We start from the raw sequence: 21,819 nt of genomic DNA on the forward strand, positions 1-21,819 counted from the left end.
GGATCATCTGAGATCAGGAGTTTCGAGACCAGCCAGACCAGCATGGTGAAACCCCATCTCTACTAAAAATACAAAATTAGCCGGGCGTGGTGGCTCATGCCTGTAATCCCAGCTACTCAGGAGGCTGAGGTAGGAGAATCGCCTGAACCTAGGAGGTGGAGGTTGCAGTGAGTCGAGATTGCGCCATTGCACTCCAGTCTGCACAACAAGAGTGAAACTCTGTCTCAAAGAAAAAAAAAAAAATCATTCTGTATCAGCAAAGAGCCTCAACTCTAATTTTTTGGTTTTAAAGTTTCTTCTTTTACGTTTCTTTAACTTTTAAGTTCAGTATTTGGAAGGAAATTTTTTTTAAGACTAAAATAGAGCCAACATAATTACTGCAGCTAGTCTTAAGGTTATTAGGGGCTTGAACTAATTCTGGTGACTTGTACCCCACTAAATTGGCTGACAGGATGAGATGGCCATTTTAGGTACTTATATGTGGACAAAATTAACACGACAGCTTTAGAGAATGGCAAAGAGAATATTTCTCTTTGAAATATTCAAAGAAGGGATAATTGGTATTTTTCATTTTTCAAATTTGTTTTCAAAAAAAGCTAAAAAACAAGAGGAATGATTCTATTTATATAACATTCGATAATAACAAGGCAATACTAATCTTTGGTGACAGAAGTCAGAACTGGTTTTGGGGTAGGGGGTGGCATAAAGCCTGGAAGGGGGCATAAGAAGGCTTCCAGGGTGTTAGCAATTTTCTCTGTCTCCATCTGGGTAGAGTTATACTAATATGTTTACATTATAAAAAGTAACTGACATATAGATATAATTCATGCACCTTCTGAAAGGACATGTCAATAAAAATATTTACTTAACGAAATCTGATGGTAAAGATATTAAATAAATAGGAATTTGAATGTTTAACTTCTAAACTGGCAGAAGCACAGGATGATTCGGGTTATCTTTCTACTTTTATTTGTGCTAGCTTTTAATCAGGTACCATACCGATGCTTGGCAATTATATTTGGTAATGATTTAACAAAAACATTCAATTATTTTTAACTAAAGAAAGATGAAAGGCAGAAAACATGAAATTGTATTTAATTCCATGTTCCTATTTTATTCTATTCACATTTTAAAAGTTACCAAATTATTGAGGTCCCAATCCATGAGGACTGACTGTGTGAAAAAGTGTATTGACAAAACCTACCTGATTTAAGTTATAATTTATGCCTAATTAAACAAAAGCCTTTGAGGGTTCTTTCTGAGGGTAGCATTTCTCAATCTGCGTTCAGAAGAACACTAGAGCTTTAGCATTTTATAAAAAACAGTATTCAGTATTTAATTAAATTTGGAAAATAGTGGATAAGACAGAAATGCTTCTTTACTGTGATCTTTCTGAAAGCCTTTATAGATTAAGGAATATTGTGCATCTCTACAAAAGGTCGTATGGTATGTGGCCTTTCCGAAACGTCACACCCTCCTCCCCCACCTCCACCCCCACACCTATGTACATTTTGTTCCCTGGAACACAGATTAACATAGTTTAAAGCACGGCAAAGTTCTGAGAATGCCACTCGAAAATTTCCGACTGTGCTAAGTATGCCTTTCAAAGGCTCTATGCACAGTGTAACCTCTACTGATTTTGACAGTTGACTGACTGGGCATAAAATAAAATTGATCCATTAATAAGTGTTCTTTGAAGGTCTACTATCAAACAACCAACACTTGTTTGTGCACTTCTGGCTGCAGTGAAAGCTGGAGAAATATGAAAAATAGTTCCCACTCAAGGAGCCGACTGTCTACTGGAGAAAAAAAAATAAACTTGAATAAAGAAATTTGAGAATGCTTTTAGGGTATAGAGCAGGAAGACTTTTGGACAGGGAGGGTAGCATAAGGAAGAACACTCAGGCCACAGCATTAGCAATCATCCTGATATGTCTAAAGTAGAGCCAGAAAGAGTCTGGGAGAAAAAGAGAAAAATTAGATTCACTGATCAAATCTGTGTAGGCGATGGGAGGCTTCAAATACCATGTCAGAAAAAATTGTTGAATTTCTTCTTTCAACATTGATTTTAAGATTTGTTTTAAAACCCTATGCTTGAACAGCTCTTGCACGCTAACAGATTTTTATTATTCTGTCCATTTAAAAAATATCATTTAGGGATCTCATGATTCTGTCTAGATGGACTGTGACAAGACCAGATCCCACTGTAATTTTAAGTAAGTTACATGCCTTTTAATATGACATAGTTCCCCATTATTTGCCATTCCACATCTCCTAACATTTCATTCATAAAAGCGGGCTATGGTCACATGTAGACATAAAAGAATCCACAAATCAAAAGATATTTTATAGAGATAACATCAATTTGCCTTACCTTCATTAGGTCAAGTAGAACACTATTCAAAATTCCAAGATATCTTCTTTCCAAGGACTGAGGATGGTTAACAGCTGGAAACTGTGAGACACACACAAAGCGAATGTTAACATTTGGGGAAGGATATGTTGTGTACGTGCTTGTGAGTGCTGCAGAAGGGAGCAGATAAGCAAAAATGCCAATCCCAGTCAAATTCATACTTGTATATTACTTTTGTTGTCTATGTATTTTTATTTTATTTTTTTTGAGACGGAGTTTCGTGCTGTTGCCCAGGCTGGAATGCAATGGCATGATCTTGGCTCACTGCAACCTCTGCCTCCTGGGTTCACGTGATTCTCCTGCTTCAGCCTCCTGAGTAGCTGGGATTACAGGCACCCGCCACCACGCCCGGCTAATTTTTTGTATTTTTAGTAGAGATGGGGTTTCACTATGTTGGCCAGGCTGGTCTCGAACTTCTGACCCTGTGATCTGCTCGCCTCAGCCTCCCAAAGTGCTGGGATTACAGGCGTAAGCCACCACACTCGGCCGTCTATGTATTTTTATATGGATTAATAGGACTGGGTGTCAAATAATAGGAAAACTCACAGGTGAAAGATGATACTTAAATCTAGGCAGACAATACTAAGGCATGTGAAACAAACTAAAATATAAAAATTTGAACTAATTATGTAGTAAAATAGAGTATCATCTGTTTATACAAACAATTCAGTTCTAATATAGTATATACATAATTTGCTTATACACATGATTCTTAATTACTGAGAGTAATTGAGGATCTAGCAGAAAGTATATGATAAGACATCAGATAGTATTCTTATAGCTTTTTAACAACAACATACCATTTACTCTTGAAAACAGAGAAGTAAAAAAAGAAAGTTAAGTGGCCAGTACCTAAAAGGTCATGAAAGTAGAGAGTGAATTCAGACACACATTCTATCATTGCTTTTAATAAGCTCTTATAATAACCTGTTTTCAAATTCTTCCTTTTTTAAAGTTGGAACCGAAGACAAACATAGGTTCCTAGATTAACAAATGCATTTTTAAACAAAATGAGGGGAAGAGGTCAAGTTTATTTAGATGTGTTTTCTGTTCTTTCCTCTGCCAACTCACATTCTGCAATATCTGGTGGATGTTAAAGTACTGGGTAATATGACTGGCAGAGCCCAGTGCCATGTGCTCCCTTCCAAATGTCAGGGCTAGTCTGCTTCCATACGTTATTTCCTCTATACCAACATGCCAGCATTTCAAAGTACTGAAATCCTTAAACATGCTAAATAAGTAAATGGGAGGACTAATTACATAGTAAAATTTCAAACAAGATATTTAAGGATTATGACATCATCTCCACACCATGCTCTGGATAGAAGGAGACAAAAAATACAGGTAAGACCCAAACCCTGCTCTTGAGGGATCTGCTGTCTGTTTGGGAAAGCAATCAGTGTTAAACTGTGTAATCATAAATTCTAATTGAAGCTCAGAGAAAGGAAAGACCAAGATGGTTTATGGCCGTGGAAGAAATAACCCATAGGTAATATCTGAACTGGGTTTTGAAAAATATGAAAAATGTGAAGACAGAGAAAAGTAGGACAGCACCTTCCAGATAGAGGAGAAGAAGGAATAACATGAACTCAACACAGATGCACAGGCAATAACCTAAAACTGATTTCTGAAGGAAGTGATGTTACATGAGGCATTTTGGATATATTATTCTTATTTTAGAGATGAAGAAGGTGACAAGCAGAAAGTTCAAATAACTGGTTCAAGGCAAGTTACATAATTAAACAGCAGTAGAATTAGTATTTGCACCCAGTCTTGTGATCCAAACCCACACTCTTTCTAAACCTAGGTGCCTCTCCTAAGGGAAGTACAGAGGTTCCCTTTGATGTTACTAGAGCATTAAATATCAGCCCAAAGAGAAAGACACCTACCATGCTGTGATAGAAGACCCTATACCAGTACATGTTAATATTTTGTGTATGAGGTCTATCTTATGCTACCAGATACCGCCTTCTTTTTTCTAGGAGTGAAATTTCATTGATAAGAAAATTAATGCTGAAAGTCAAAAGGTATTAGAAATATTACAATAAAAAATGACCAAGCAAACTCCTAACTTCAAAGAATTTACATGCATTTGAATGAGACCTACCATTCTAATATGAAATAATTCAACAAATAGCCAAAACTCATGCATAGAAGTTTAAAATATATCTCAATCAGTCTTTTTCTTTCTGAATCACTTGGCCAATCCAATCCAATCCAATCTAATGAGAATGCTTCTTTGCTGAGTACTACGTGTGAGGTTCTGGTCTAGACATTTTACAAATAATATTTCATCTTTACACCAATCCAATCAGGCAGTCTTTTGGTTATCATCATTTTACATGACAAGAAACAGAGGCACAGGATGGTGAAATAACTTCCTGGCATCATTCAAAATAGTAAATATGGAGCCAGGCCTTGAACCCCAACAGTCTAACTCCAGAGTCTAGGCCCTATACTATGGGGGCATCAATTGTTACTTTATCCCAATAATGCAAACCACTATAAGCAACATCTTGTAGATTTTCCTGTCTCTATACAACTAAATCCAAATGCACATCACAATGGACGGGTTACTGGTCAGTCCATGGTGCATAGCAGATGCAGTTTACATGCCCCATGTGCTTAGCTATCTGTTATAGACATTTTCAAATAACATCATGAAAGAAAATTTCTCCCTCAAAAGATATTGTCAAGCCTCCAAAGAGATTAAACTAATTTAGTTAAAACATCACAAACACTTCCAGACTAAAATGTGAAAGTATTAAGGTTTATAAAAGTCAAAGTGTGATGGAGGCAGCAATTTCCCTGAAGGATGTTTGTAAGCAGCATTATCATATGCTGTCTGGAATTTTATAGACAATATTGTTTAGGGAAGAAGACTATGAACAAACAGGACCACAGACAAATGAGAAAGAGATATTCTTTGTGTGGCCTATCTAATCGAAATGCTCCTCGTTCTTCAACATCCATTTCAAATGTCAAATGCTTCATAAAGCCTTCTCTAATGAATCCCCAATGATGATTTCTAACTTTCCAGAATATGTGACAATTTCATGGTCTAAACCATACGGAGATACATTAGAAAACCATACAATGAGGTAAACAATGTAGTACTTTATTATATACCACACTTTCTTATAAATTGTATTGTTTTCTAATTATTTCATGGATGGAAGTCTTAATTCTTCAGCTAGTTTATAAGTTATCAAGGCCAAGCAGCATGTCAGATCTGTTTATACTCTCTTCAGAGAATCCAGCATAGAGCCTCGTTAACCAGGCCAAGAACAAGTCAGCCAGCAAACCAGGCTTAATGTTCCAGCAGTTAATGTTAAAATCCTGAGCTCAAATATTTAATCATTCAACATTATTCAGCCTTGCAGGCACTATTCTAGGTGTGCTGCAAATACAATGGTGAACATTAACAGTTCATTTCCTCAGGGAATTCATTAGTCCAGTGAGGATACATATTTGCAAACAGCTACTTAAAGGAGAATGCAATGGGTGCTACAAAAGAGGTATGACCAGAGTGTTATAGGGTCACCAGTTTCCCCTCGAATAGTCTAGAAGGTCTTCATGGAGGGAGGACATTTGGCCTGAGTCTAGAAGAGGAATAAGGAGGAGAAGAAAGAGGGGTGAATGTTGGGAGCATTAGAGATGGAAATGCAGAGTATAAAAGCAATATGTTGAGGAAATGGTGAGAGGTTCAATGTGGCCAAAGAGCACACACTGGGCCAGGGGGGAGGCAGAAATGAGGCTGGAGGACTAAGAAGGGGTTTGTAAGCTACCCTAAAGAGTTTAAACTTTATCAGTAACCTTGTAGAGGTTTCTCAACAAAAAAGAGAATTGTGTGGTTTGAGAAATGTGAGAAGGCTAAAGTGAAAAGAGAAAGATCGGGGGATCTATTTGGGGGTGATGGTCAAAGGTTAGGTAAAGGTAAAAGGGTAAAAGCAGCATGAGAGATGGAGAGAAAAGAAATACAGTTAAGCTTGAATGCTGATGCCACAGACTGGTTAATCACTTCTCAGATATGTAGTGAGTACTTACTGGATATGGTAGTTTCTGTGTTAAATGCTGGAAACACATCTGTGATGTGATAAAACCGTTGATTTCTGCCCTTCAGAAACCTATATTCTAGTGTGGGAGGACTAGATAGTTAATAACAAGTAAAGAAACAGACAAAATAATTCCATACTGTGGTAAGTTCTATGATAGAGAAAGGATGCTGTGGGAGAGAGAGACTAGGATGGAGGTAAGGGTGGTATGTTGGGTGGCCAGAGAAAGGGGCACTCTTTGAGACTGATAGAATGAAAAGGGACCACACGAGGGAAGCACCTTGCCAGGAGAAGCAGCCATGGGTCCCAAGTTGGTGAAACTGGAAAAACCCTGGAACGTTTACGGAAGCCAAAGAACAAAAAAGGTAAGTGTGCTGAGAATCTGGAGAATGGGGGGAAAGGAGATAGGTATGAGATGAGGTCAGGAAAGGTCTCATAGGCTACGACAAGGAGTTTAGATGGATTCTCAGTGAAAATGCAATTCATTAATTATGACTAACTTTATTTCTGAATATAATAGATTTTTCTTTCTTCTAGACTGAGGACAAGTCCTATTTATTGTCATATTTCCAACACCTAGTATGACAAATGTTCAAAAATGTTGAGCTAAGCTGCTGAACCACATATGCTCTTGGCGCCCCAATTACTGGTCATATATGGCAAATTTTTGGCTTACAAAAGCAAAAATAAAAGGAGAAACGACAAACTTGCCTGAGGTAACTCAGACAGATGTGAAAGATAGAGAAAGCAGGAGATAAAAGAGACACTGGTATGCCTCTGTCCATTCATTTCAACCACATTCACTGAGCCTAGAAGGATCTGGACGGTTGGGCACTCAGGTTTGAGCAGTGGTGGTCTCTAAAGGGAAATTAACTGAGGGCCAGAAAATCAAAAGAAAAAAACAAAGTGCTTTGTAAATGGCAAGGTAATACGGTTTGAGAATTATGCATTTCAGAGAAAGGAAGGAAATGGTGGGGAGATTATTTTATAGTTCCCAAAATGACCAGCAATTGCCACGTTGGCCCAAAAAAGTGGCTGAAGATGGATTAAAGATTTAAATGTTAGACTAAAACCATAAAAACCCTAGAAGAAAACCTAGGCAATACCATTCCGGACATAGGCATGAGCAAGGACTTCATGACTAAAACACCAAAAGCAACGGCAACAAAAGCCAAAATTGACAAATGGGATCTAATTAAACTAAAGAGCTTCTGCACAGCAAAAGAAACTACCATCAGAGTGAACAGGCAACCTACAGAATGGGAGACAATTCTTACAATCTACCCATCTGACAAAGGGCTAATATCCAGAGTCTACAAAGAACTTAAACAAATTTACAAGAAAAAAACCACCCCATCAAAAAGTGGGCGAAGGAATGAACAGACATTTCTCAAAAGAAGACATTTATGCATCCAACAGACACATGAAAAAATGCTCATCATCACTGGCCATCAGAGAAATGCAAATCAAAACCACAATGAGATATCATCTCACACCAGTGAGAATGGTGATCATTAAAAGGTCAGGAAACAACAGGTGCTGGAGAGGATGTGGAGAAATAGGAACACTTTTACACTATTGATGGGACTGTAAACTAGTTCAACCATTGTGGAAAACAGTGTGGTGATTCCTCAAGGATCTAGAACTAGAAATACCATTTGGTCCAGCCATCCCATTACTGGGTACATACCCAAAGGATTATAAATCATGCTGCTATAAAGACACACGCACATGTATGTTTACTGCAGCACTATTCACAATAGCAAAGACTTGGAACCAACACAAAAGTCCATCAATGATAGACTGGATTAAGAAAATGTGGCACATATACACAACGGAATACTATGTAGCCATAAAAAAGGATGAGTCCATGTCCTTTGTAGGGACATGGATGCAGCTAGAAACCATCATTCTGAGCAAACTATCCCAAGGACAGAAAACCAAACACCCCATGTTCTCACTCATAGATGGGAATTGAACAATGAGAACACTTGGACACAGGATGGGGAACATCACACATCGGGGCCTGTCGTGGGGTGGGGGGAGGGGGGAAGGATAGCATTAGGTGATATACCTAATGTAAATGATGAGTTAATGGGTGCAGCACACCAACATGGCACATGTACACAAATGTAACAAACCTGCACATTGTGCACATGTACCCTAGAACTTAACGTATAATAATAATAATAATAATAACAACAATAATAAAGTGGCTGAAAACTTAAAAAGTTGTTTTTGGGATAGATGGAAGACAGAAGTAGCCTGTAACTCACTGGGCACTCCAATAAGGTGACTCTTCCTCATTTGGGGAAAGTTTATACTTTCTAAGACATTATTTAGCATATTCTCAGAAAAGTTTTGTACAAAGTTGTCAAGTCTAGGAAAGGCTGCCCAAGACAATACACTAGTTTTTTTTTTTTTTTTGAGACAGACTCTCACTCTGTCACCCAGGCTGGAGTGCAGTGGCACGATCTCAGCTCACTGCAACTTCTGCCTCTTGGGTTCAAGCAATTCTCCTGCCTCTGCCTCCCGAGTAGCTGGGACTGCAGGTGTGTGCCACCATGCCCGGCTAATTTTTGTAGAGATGGGGTTTCGCAAAGTTGGCCAGGCTGGTATCGAACCCCTGGCCTCAAGTGATCTGCCCAACTTGGCCTCCCAAAGTGCTGGGATTACAGGAGTGAGCCACCATGTATGGCCCCAAGAGAATACACCAGTTTGAAAAGAAGATTTGATGTTTCACTGTCAGTGGACCAGAAACATCTACTAAAACACGAACCTTCAAATCTGGGGAATCCAAGTTTTCAGGGCTCTCCTCAAATCACTACAAATATGTTTGCTCAGCATTCATACATTTGGTATATTCAGGGTTGCTTAATAGTTTGGATAAAGAAACAGTGTAAGATAACCAAAGTTTAGAGTGTAAGAATGTATACACTAAAAAAGATTTTGAAAAACTGGAACTTAAAAATTAGAAAAATGATTAGAATTTGAATTCTACCACTTTTTAAATTCACAAGTACTATTAAAAAATTCAGAAATAAAATATTATAATAGGGATTATCAACACTGTAGTGGGAAAGGAAATAGTATTCAAAGGATAGTTTAGCATTCCATTGTGCAATGAACAATGACTCAAATACTGCAGTATTGATTCCATTTTGGGTTTCAGCAAAACCTCTTACCCGGAGCCCATGGAAGCGAGGATTACTGTAGAAAAGCTTCATCTGCTCAGATGGAAGTGGTCCTAGCACCTTCTGAATAGTAAAAAGTTGGTCAATTTCACTTTCTCCAGGAAATAAAGGTTGTCCATCACTAAGCTCTCCAAGAATACAGCCCACCGACCACATGTCTACGGACTTTCCATAGGGAGCGCTGAAAAATAAAGGAAGAGATTATTTTGGCAACTGAAAAAATACAATGTTTTGATAATTTCCAAATTATTGTGAACAAATTTATAATGTGCAGCACACTTGTATATTTACGAAATTAGAAAGTTCCATGTGAAAAGAAGACTGAAAAGTAAATCATCAGAACACACGTGAATAAACCTATGCTAATAAAGCCACCAACTTAATAACAATTTAGTTAGTATACACTAATTTGAAATTTATTCACATAAATAGATATAAATATATATCTTAAATGTGAACGGCTTAATAAACCCTAAAACAGTATACATATCTGGCAAGTAACACCTCACTTGGGGAATGAAATGCTTCCAAATAATTGTATTTTCTAAGACAAATAATTATCCTCTAGCTCTCTAAATGTCAAAAAGATATATCTTATCCATTTTATCAGTTCAGTCTATTAAAATTTACTATGTACTGACTTATGTGTTTCCTTAACACCGAATATTATTTAACCTTCCATTACTCAGCATCACAGTTTCTGATGACTAAGATTGTGCTAAGGTCTACTGTATTATTTACTTGAATATAATATATGTAGCCTATGTATACAGAGCTTTATGGTAGCTATTTCCCTCAAAACATTTTCCAGTTTACTTAGGGGTTTATAGCTTTCTTCTAGGGTGTGAGTTTACCAGAGGGCTTTAGGAGTGTTGCCGTTATTAATAAATGGAGGTTGTAGATGAAAATCCAGGTATCCTCAAAACAACTTTATATCTATCTTTCAGTATCTAGAGTGTTAAATTTATAGCAAATTAAGAAACCACACACACATACAAGCACGTGCACGCTCACACACATTTCCAACATAAATACTCCAAGCTTTAAGAAGGGAAAGCCAAAAGAAAATATCTGAAAAAGAATATGGAATGGAATTTTGGAATGCTAAAATGATACAGTAGTGAAACAAAACTTTTAAATCAAAGGACTGTTAACATTATACAGAACAAATTTCTAGGATAACAAATCATTGCAATAATAAGTCAGTATTTCATGTATCTCATTTCCTTCCCATATCAACCTAAGAACCACATAAGGAAACTTCATTTAGATCTTTTTGGTAAGTTTGTTGGGCAGGGCAAGATACTGATCTTTCTTTCGTTATCTGTTTGAGAGAGAGAAAATTTGTTCCATAGTGCTAGATGGAGAAACTTATGGAAAATTTCCACATACTCACTACAAGCTATTTTTCTTCTGTCATTTGATTTGAATAATTTATGCAGCTGGAATGATACTGAATGTCAAGGACAAAGCCTTGAGAATGTATAAAATTTAAATTCTTAATGTATAACCAAATATCTGATTTCAAAGGGATTTTTACAAATATAGTTCTTCAACTAGTACTTGACAATCACTTAATTAGCAATATTTATTTTAGCACTAATTTAGTTACATTGTCCCCATACTTTTAGCAGCTACTGCACATCTCTAAACATAACTCCAGTTTTTCTATAGGTATTATTAAGCAGCAAATACTCTCTGAAGATTCACAATAAGGCTTCCTCAAAATAAACTTTTTGGGGCCATGTTACAGACACCATATTATAACAAGCCCTTCTCCTACGCTTGAGTCCTCAGATGTGGTTCTAAGAATGATCTACTTCATACTCGTTTCTCCACTGGTAAAGTGTCCAGTAAATTCAATTCTCCCAAAAGAAAATGGACTATGCATCCCAATGAGTCCAAAAGGTACACGGAAGAAATATGGACAATCACAAAATCAATCCTGATTCTAAGATTAAAAATTAGCATTAAAAACTCTAAACTCTGCCCACACAATGGAAGAGATAATAAAGTGACTAAGCATCTTTGTTTTTCAGGATAAAGCAAGCTTTTGATTAAAAAAAAAAATAGTAAAGCTTTCAAAAACTAATGTCAATGATTCTTACAGGCTTTAGGTCAGCAATGAATCAAGAATTACTACTAGACGGTTGGTAGACACTGGAAAATAAGTAGTTAATATCAAAATAAACCCTGAGTAACTTAAACATGTAGTCATCATGCTCTTCAGAAAAAAAAATCCAGAAACTTATATTGCTATTATATAAAAAACATTTTTAAAAATTAAATTCTTCATGTCCCCCAGATACACGTATGGCATGCTAAAGAAATGAGACCTATAATTTGTGCACTTGTCATCATTATCACTATATCTAATTTTATTTGTGGAGTATAAATTATGTTTTTGGGTGGTCCCAAAGAAGGAAATACAATCTAGGGAAAATAATCCTACAACTAGGGTAGGTAGAGAATTATTAATGAGAACTACAGGCTCCTTCTTAGGCTTTAAAGTTAAAATGTACTAAAAAGAAAAGAACCTTATCAGAAGACCTTTTTCTGGTACTAACAGATGAATTAAAGAGCACTGAAAGTTAAAGGGTGGGCACAAAGTGGATGAATGTAGAGATGTTAGTGAGAAAATCATCAATGCACTGCTAGTTTGAATAGCCATTTATCACCAAACGGGATTTACACTGTTCAGAACAAAAATGGAAATTGGTTCTTTTTTTGTTTTTTGGGGGGGTGGGTGTGTGTGTGTGTGGGTGTGGGTGGGTGTGTGTGTGTGTGTGAGAGATGGAGTCTTGTTCTGATGCCCAGGTTGGAGTGCAGCGGTGGGATATCAGCTCACTGCGACCTCCAACTCCTGGACTTAAGGGATTCTCCTGCCTTAGCCTCTCGAGTAGATGGGACTACAGGCAGGTATCACCATGCCTGGCTAATTTTTGTATTTTTTTTGTAGAGATGGGGTTTCACCATGTTGCCCGGGCTGGTCTTGAACTCCTGAGCTCAAGCCAGCTGCTGGCTTTGGCCTCCCAAAGTGCTGGGATTATAGGAGTGAGCCACTGTGCTCAGTCTGGTTCAATATTTACTCCATGTGCCTGGCAAAGTGGTTGAATGTAAGAGATACTTGATAAGTATTTGATGAATTAATAAATGAACAAATAGATAAGCCAGAATGTCAAACTGTGTGGATATTCACATTCTTAATGTGGAAGTTTATCAGCAAAGATGGCTACAATTAATTTCTTCCATTTCCATACATATGCCATTTTATAATATGGCTCTGCCACTTGTCCCATCAAGAGGTGGAATTTATTTCTCCATACCATGGATCAGGCGTTGGTCATGTAACATGCTCTGGTCAATGAGGCAAAAGCCATACAAAAAAAGGCTTGAAAGCTACTGTTGCTTTGGGGCTTACCCTCTTATAGCACAGAATTCTCCAACTATCACACTTAGAAACTTGGAATAGCCTACTGGAGGATAAGTTTCCAGGGATCAGAGATGGTCTGACCCAGCTGAGACCCCTAAACTAACCAGCTCCCAGATGACCTACCAGCTGACTAAAACTTCATGAGTGACTCCAAGACAGACGAGCAGAAGAACCACCCAGCTGAACTCAAACTGCTGATTCCCCTATGCCCAGAATTGTGAGCAAACAAAGTGCTTTGTTTCACACCATTAAGTTTTAGGTAGTTTGTTATACTGCAGTATGTAACTGACACATTTAATTAACTGAAGTTCTTATTTTCCCTAGATGAACTCAAAGCAAATGACAATAGAATCAGCAGATGTGGAAATGTCATTCTATTTTGGGATGGTAACTCACCCAAGTAAAAGCTCTGGGGACCGATACCATCTGGTGGCAACGTACTCTGTGTAATTAGCATTATTGCCTTCTGACAGATTACGAGCAAAACCTGAAAGATAGTAAAGTCCAAAGTTGTAACTTTGAAAAAGAAACAGTAATTCATGTTGGCAAAATATTTCAGCGCTAGTAATACTTTAAACAACATCAAAAGAATGTAATGACTGTTCTTACATGGGCTATTTATTAATAATATCCTTGCTATCTTAAAAAGTTAGTAGAGTGTTCCATGTCAATTGAAAGACATACAATGTATTCACTACAAACCCAGTCTCTTCACTATGCTAAAGAAAACCGTTTTCGAAGTCATCCCATGCTTTTATAATTATTCAGAGCATACTTTTAAATCAGCTCTCCCAATAAATGCAAACCTTAGGAAAAAAATGAAATAAAGTCCCCACAAAAGCTAGAAATCAATATCAAAGTCAAACTAACATACTGTAGACGGTCATTAATTTTGCTATGTGGCACTTACACAGTATTTGCATATGTATTGTTGCTGAACAGTTCTAGCCTTTACATAAACAGTGATGGAAACAAAGCAGGCTAAAATTACTATCATCTCCTAATGACTGAGCATATTAGGGGTATCTTAGTTACCAATTATAGATTCTACCACTACTTTTACCCCCACCCTTTGAAAAGGTTTTAGGGCTACTGCATAGCCACAAAATAAGGCAGGAGGATAAGTTAATCATCCATCTAACTCACCAAACACAATACAGGTTCACTGTGAATAGTTATAGAGAATCAGAACATTTAAATTAAGGGTAAAAATTAAGGTGTACGTCAGTTTTGAGACATGGAAAATAGTGTTTCTTAAAATGAAATGGTAAAAAATAAAAACAATCCCAGCATAAAACAAAACCCCTAACTTCAGATAATCAATGTTTCTTCATAAGACATGCTTTGAAGAAATATTTGTTTTTTTTTTTTTCTGAGACGGAGTCTGGCTCTGTCGCCCAGGCTGGAGTGCCGTGGCCGGATCTCAGCTCACTGCAAGCTCCGCCTCCCGGGTTTCCGACATTCTCCTGCCTCAGCCTCCCGAGTAGCTGGGACTACAGGCGCCCGCCACCTCGTCCGGCTAGTTTTTTGTATTTTTTAGTAGAGACGGGGTTTCACCATGTTAGCCAGGATGGTCTCGATCTCCTGACCTCGTGATCCGCCCGTCTCGGCCTCCCAAAGTGCTGGGATTACAGGCTTGAGCCACTGCGCCCGGCATATTTGTATTTTTGAATGGGGTTCTTCAAGTCAGACCAAGGAGTGCGTACTCTGGGAGCGGAAGCAATTAGGAAGTCCTTGCTAGGGATACACAGGACACAGAATACCGCATGTGGTGCTGCCAGGAGGAACTTCCTGACCATTTCCAACAGTCTTTTCTCTGAGAAATAATGCCAGACCAGGAGTAATCTTTTCCTACTATTAACCATTCTATAGGCATTCTTTTATATTTATAACTTGCTTTATATTTTCAGTAACTTAAGTCTCCGCTTTGGGTGGTAATCACAATTATGGACAGGAAATCAGAAACAGATGCTGTTCCTGAAAATCGTAAAGCTAAGAAAATGCTAAAAATGCCACAATTAAAATCTTTCAGATCCAGTATTCAATATTTCCTTTTTCCTAAGCACATTCTTTATAAATTTAGGACACAGAAAGACTCTTTTACATACTATTCCTTATCATAAAGTATGACGAAAATTAAGTCCTGTAAAATATTTTTTCTCAGGCATACAGGTTGATAATATTCAAAATCTTTGAAAATACTGAGTGACAACAGCTACACATGCTTCCAATTGCTACACTGGACAAAATAGGTCACTCTACGAAGCAAATTTTGACAATGCCTCTATTTCTCGCTTGTGTAATTCACCTCCTATGCACTAATCTAATCTACTTTTTCCTTATAAGGAGATGAATTCTTAGTCATATGTGGAGGTTTACATTGTATTTGTGATTATATTTAAATATGTGAAAAAAGACATTTAAAAAATCAAGTGTTTATTTTTCAGCACACAGGTCAGGCAAAATTATTATTTTAAAAAGTGACCCATGACCTAAACAACCCTAACATACAATCTAAAATTTTTTTCTGAATTATTTTAATTTAAATGTTTAACAGAGTTTAATACAGAGTTATCTACATGGGAGACATAGACAATTTTCTACTAGGAGAGAGTACAACTAAAAAAATTTCCCTATACATTCAATCAAAAGCTGGAATATTATATATTACTAATCCCATTCATTGAACATTTAGAGGGAACAAATGAAAATGTTCTAAAAATGTCTTTTGACTTTACAGATATATAACAATTGCATATACAAAATACTTATGTGTATTTATAGAAGAATATTTTAGTGTTTATGATTAAACTTGGAACAACTATCAATATTAAAAAAAAATTTTGTAAAGTCATTAGATATTGGGTGTATGGGTGTATTTGCTTTGAATTCTGATTAAACAAAAACCATAAAATTTTAAAAATAGACAATACTCTGAAGAGAGCAGTACTCTTCCAGCAATCAATTTTTCAACATATGACTCAAAAGAATGTTCCTCTACCAATTTAAGTCAAAACATAACAATTACTTTTAATATTCCTTTAAAAGCTACCTATGTGTTACAATAAATTAATTCTGTAAGTACCAGGACTTAATTTCTTTTTAACTTACCAAAGTCACACAGTTTTAGGACATCATTGTGGCTGATTAAGAGATTTTCTGGTTTTATATCTGGAGTGTCAAGATAAAAAAAATTAGTAAAAATGTTCTATGTTCTCTTGATTGACACTGTTATCTAGAGTAATTTCAATAGAAAACTGTGGCAGCAAAAAGAAACGTAACATATTTTATGCTGGTACATAAAAGTTTCAATGAATTTCTTTTTCAGAAACATGCAGACCACAACTTCAAAAACAATTTTTTCCTCTTTAAATATTAAAAGGATTAGTTGGATCTCTGAAAGAATTTTAAGAATAATTAAATCTAGGCCAATGTATTTCAAAAAACTATTATTACTTCATAAAATACTAATAATACAAATTTTGGGAGATAGAAATATAAAATGCTTACACCCACGAAATACTTTAAAAATACATGAGAATAAGTAGCTAGCATTATATTTACTGGAGAAAAAATACAAGATATGCTTTCTGTTACATTCTTCTACATAATTTCTATATTTACATCTCTTTAGCTTTTCTGTATGGTTCACAATTATCAATGTCTAATGCTGAAGCCATACTGGATGAGTCAAATTAAGATTTCTAATTTTTTTCCATGGATGTTATGAAGATGTGGTGGGAGTTAAGTAGAAATTCACAGAAAATGCAGTTGAATTCTCTCCTTGGGAGGCATCTCACAATTGTATTTTTAGAATAGAATACCCATCATCTTTATCATATGGTAAAGGTGCAAATGGAGAAAGGGCAGAGGTAGTGAAATCTGTAGATTTCAAATCATGGTTTCTACCATTAATTTGCAACCACTGATTCACTATGCACGTAACCAAATCACAGTATCATGATGGAAATGCACCTAACTCAGCTCCTTATTAATATCCCCAAACTATAGTATAGACTGTTACTAGAATCATTACGCCAGACACTAGATGTCCAGTTGATGTGGAGATCTACCCATGCTACCAACAATCTTGATAAGGTAATTGCTATGAGAGTCAAATGCAAGAGAAATATAAACTGTTTCTAGGAATAACAGACGTTGGCATTCTTCATATGACCTTTATTCTTACACGTGAGAATTTTTTAAAGTGATATCCTTGTGCATTTGTGTATAGGTAAATTAAAATGTAGCATTCTTTTATCTGCTAATCCAAAGACAAAACATAGATACTGCAATATTTTTTATAAATATTTAGGGTCACTGTTGTATCAATTTACATTCCACTACTGTAAAACTCTCCAATGCAAGAGAGATTATCAGGAGAAGATAATGGGTGTAGAGTCAAATATGATGCTGAGCAAGTAATTTCCCTTTCATTGTTATAAACCACCCACTTCATGGCAGTAAAGGACAAAACAGTTTATGGGAGTATAATTATGACCTTTATGCGAGGTTGATCATGTCTGCAACTGCAGACAATGGGCACTTTTCACTAAGGGGTAGGGAAAATTAGGAGGTGAAGATACACACTGGAGATTGTTGGTATAAGAAAGAAGGAGACATGAGTGCCAATAGGGGCCGGCGACTTAGGGACCACCTATATAAAGCCTGATTCAGAGTTGTTTCACATTACCTGGTCTACCTGCAGGACCAAGGCTATAGAGATCAACATTTTGCTCTTCTCCTATCCCCAAATAAGTTTCAAAGTTCACATTTGTTGAGTTCTCTTATATCACCAGGCATTTCTACAGTTTGGAGTGGATCTATAATAGTTATACAAATGTAAAGATTTCACCACAATATCCAAATAAATTTGTAATCCATCCTTTTGGTGACAGAAAAGGAGATTTGGAGAGCAAATGATTTCTCATGTTTTGCACTTTCAAAATATATTTAATTTAAAAGGCAATGCCAATGCTTATGAAAATATTCTTAAAGACATTAACATGTGATATACTCTTAACTTTACTTGATGTTTTAATATTTTCCATTTTAAAAATCTCATACTCACCTCGATGGACAATATCATTCTTATGGCACCAATGAATAGCCTTGATTAGCTGATAGATGTAGCTTTTTACTTTCTCAGGTGGAACTCCATTTGGCATTTCTTCCAGCAATTCCAGCATATTCTAAAAATTAAATAGTCATTAATTTCCCAAATTAGGTAGGCCTGTAAATTATGTATTAACAATTTTACAAAGCATCTAGAATAATTCATCCAATACAGAGCATTTTTTTTTATTGTTTTGCTTTCTATCTACAACTTTTTCATGCTGAATCAGCATTAAAATTGTGGCTTTTTAAAATGAGGAATTCCATTTTTACTATTCCCTAATGCTACTCCAAATAATAACCCTGTATACTTTTCACTCTCCCTAAAGGTTTTCAGGCATTATTTTAGAATAATTAGAAGAGAAAAACAATACAAAGTAGATATGTGACACTGTAATGTATAAAGGAGGGAAAGAGTCCTTTTTAACACAGTGTGCTGTATCTCTGCAACAGAACCTTGTGATAAAAATCAAGCCTTTAAAATACATCTGGAAGATCTGGGAAATATTCTTGGAAGAAAAAAAAGATCTCTAAAATTAAAAATGATCAATACATTTAGTACAAAAATTCAAACAGGCCAGAAAATACTATTGAAATAAAGAGTCACAGACCCCATACAATTCAATATTCAAAAATCTTAATTTGGAGTCAGACACCATTATAAATAAAATTCATGCAAAATTTTTTATTATGTAGAAACTCCACTTAGCCAGTCTCTATTGAATTTCCAGATTAACCATTCTCCTTTCCCACTGTAAAGTACAAGTAATGCCCATGGTACAATCATAGCTTATTGTTTGTAGGCAACCATCCAGGATAGCAGTTCTCAAACTGTGACAGGTGGATCTGTGGGGTCTCAGACCTTGTGGAGGGCCCATGAAGTCAGAACTATATTCATAATAAGATTGTGATGTTTGCCTTTTTCACTGTGTTGGCATTTACACTAATGGTACAAAGCAACAATGGGTAAACTGCTGGCACCTCAGCATGAATAAAGGCATTGGATTCTTTAATCCAGTTAAACCTTGCGTTTAAAAAAGAAAACAGAAGTTTTAGTTAAGGACATCCTTGATGAAGCAGTACAAAATATTACTTTGACTAAATTTCAATTCTTGACTACATGTCTTTTTTGGAATCTGCATGATAAAATGGCAGACTGTACATAAAGCCCTTCTGCTGCACATGCGCCATCTGTCCAATGCTTGTCCTGAGGAAAAGCACTTGGAGGATTGAGATGCAAGCTGAACGAGCTGCTTTTTATGTGGAACGCCATTTTTTACTTGAAAGAATAACTGACATACAAACTTATCTATGTTAACATGCAATATGCTTGTTATTTTAAAATGAACTAATATTTTTATATTGCTTGGTCATGACTAATATGAGAAGCACTAATAGATAAAATACACATAAACAAAAAGTTCTTCAGGTTCCCAGTAATTTTCAGAGTGTGAAGGGGTCATAAGACCAGTTAGAAAATCACTGCTCTAATTTGGCCTCACAGTTTTGTTCCCACCAGTCAAGTTGTATACCTATAAAGAATCAGTTGTATTTACTCCCATGCCTATTTATAACAGATACACTTGTTATTTTAATACAATTAAATACCATATAAACCAATGAAATAATGTTTCTTAAAAAAAGAGTTGCTGTTTATAAGAAAACAAAGTTGAATACTTTAGAAAGGCTTAATAATAAAGGAAAAGCCACTAAACTTATTGCCATCTAATCAAATGTGAGACAACTACAAAACACTGGCAAGGAATGGGTGCTAGTGGGGATAAGCATGTCCATTGAAGGATTCTGCACTGAGGCTGCTTTGCAGATGTTTTTGTGTATTTGCTTTACCTTAAAGATGCATTATGAGTATGACATATGTAAAAAAGACCAATCAGAACTTCAGAAGAGTGATAGGCAAAAGGACTTGACCCTACCTTTACAGCGTGTTAAATGAATACATACAGTATTTATGTTTCCAATTAAAATAAACATTTTAAGTATGTATGCATCGTTTTTTGATTCTCCATTTGAATTCTCTTTTTCAGTTAACAAATTCATAGACGGTCCCAAAAGGACAGGTGGAATAGGAAGGCTTTGTAATACGGAAAACAAATTGTATCTCTTGTTTCATATTCTATTCTAAATTCCTCAGTGGCAGAGATATTGTCTTCCAGTATCCAGTCTTCCCTTACTCCGCAGGAACACAATTTTCAAGTGGAGGCCTAGCTGCCCAGAACAAAGAGTACGTTTCTCTTCTGCCTTGCAGCTAATGTGGTCATGCAATTATGTCCTGGCCAATGGGATGTGACAGCTGGAACTCTATCCTGACCTTGAGAACAAGGTCACCTCGGTGTGGTGGAGCAGAGCTGCCACACTAGTCCTATACTGCCCTACCTTTGTATTTATATGTGAGGGCGAAAGAAACTTCTATTTTGTTTAAGCCTCTGTAATCCTGGGTCTCTGTTACTAGCCCCTTATCCCTTAGATAACTTTCTCCTTGCTCTCCTGAGACTCACTGTCAATTATGACGTACTGCCACTAATGTGGCAGGTGTGACAGTCACGTTCTACCTAAGAACCACAGGGTCGGGGGAAGAATCTCAGGCCTGACTGTCAGAAGACTGGAGTTCTAGTAGCAGCTCAGCCATTTACCAGCAGGGAGATCTCAGACACACAAAACTGCCTCTCCCAGTGAGGAAACAGATACACAGAGGTGACTTCTCCATTTGTTGTATTAAATTATTATTAATAATGAACAACCACCATGAGTAGAACAGAAATAAAAAAGATAAACTAAAAGAGATGTCAAAATTTTCTTATTTGGTAGTGAAAACTACAAACTGCATGATTATTTATGACAATGAAAAAATAAAAAGCAGCCAGGCATGGTGGCATGCACCGGTAGTCCTAGCGACTCAGGAGGCTGAGGTGAAAGATTTGCTTGAGCCCAGGAGTTTGAGGCTGCAGTGTGCTATAATCATACCTGTGAATAGCCACTACACTCCAGCCTAGGCAATATAATGAGACTCCATCTCTAAAAATTTTTTATAAAATAAAGAGCATCTGGTTTCCCCTGGAATCCTAATATAGCAATCCTTTTTTTTTTTTTTTTTTTTTAATAGAACTTTTTTTTAAAAACCAACTTTTAGTTTTATTTTGGTATGGAAGGTACCTTAGAGGAATGTATAAATTGACACAGAAAAAGAAACTTAAAACAGATTCTGGAAAAGGAACATAAAACAGTGGTTTAAGACTACAAAGAACCTTCTAGTACCATTCCAGTTTCTCTAGTAACTAAATTATTACATGTACTTTTTTTTTATTATTTCAAAAAAACAGTTTGTAAAGTCTGAATGCATTCAAAGCCACATTACTGGTCAGTTACCCTGGCAATACTGCTTTCCATTTGGTTATAACAATGTTGATACTCTGTCATTTATGGTATAGCAAGCACCTGGGTATAGACCTGCAGCAAACACAAACCTCTCCTGCTTCAACCTTCTTTGGACAACAGCATAGGAATTGGCAGGAGCCACCTATTTACTCATCAAGAAAACTTGCTTAAAGGTTTGCCTGGCTCTAGTTTCTTCTACTGTTGTTAAAGTGTTTA

The 21,819-nt window shown here is 36.4% G+C and overlaps 1 protein-coding gene across 3 annotated transcripts in view; it reads right to left on the minus strand.

Annotated features, from left to right (window-relative positions):
* Positions 1 to 21,819, minus strand: part of CDKL5 (cyclin dependent kinase like 5) — a 212,565-nt gene that overhangs the window by 43,446 nt on the left and 147,300 nt on the right. For all 3 annotated transcript variants that reach the window (XM_007991180.3, XM_037986378.2, XM_037986376.2), the window contains exons 6-10: positions 18,167 to 18,287; positions 16,207 to 16,266; positions 13,492 to 13,582; positions 9,654 to 9,843; positions 2,375 to 2,455 (exon numbers count right to left, since the gene is read on the minus strand). In XM_007991180.3, coding sequence (XP_007989371.2) covers positions 2,375 to 2,455; positions 9,654 to 9,843; positions 13,492 to 13,582; positions 16,207 to 16,266; positions 18,167 to 18,287 — 543 coding nt within the window. The remainder of the gene's footprint in view (positions 1 to 2,374; positions 2,456 to 9,653; positions 9,844 to 13,491; positions 13,583 to 16,206; positions 16,267 to 18,166; positions 18,288 to 21,819) is intronic.

This window comes from Chlorocebus sabaeus, chromosome X (assembly GCF_047675955.1).
Source record: "Chlorocebus sabaeus isolate Y175 chromosome X, mChlSab1.0.hap1, whole genome shotgun sequence".
NCBI classification, from domain to species: Eukaryota; Metazoa; Chordata; class Mammalia; order Primates; family Cercopithecidae; genus Chlorocebus; species Chlorocebus sabaeus.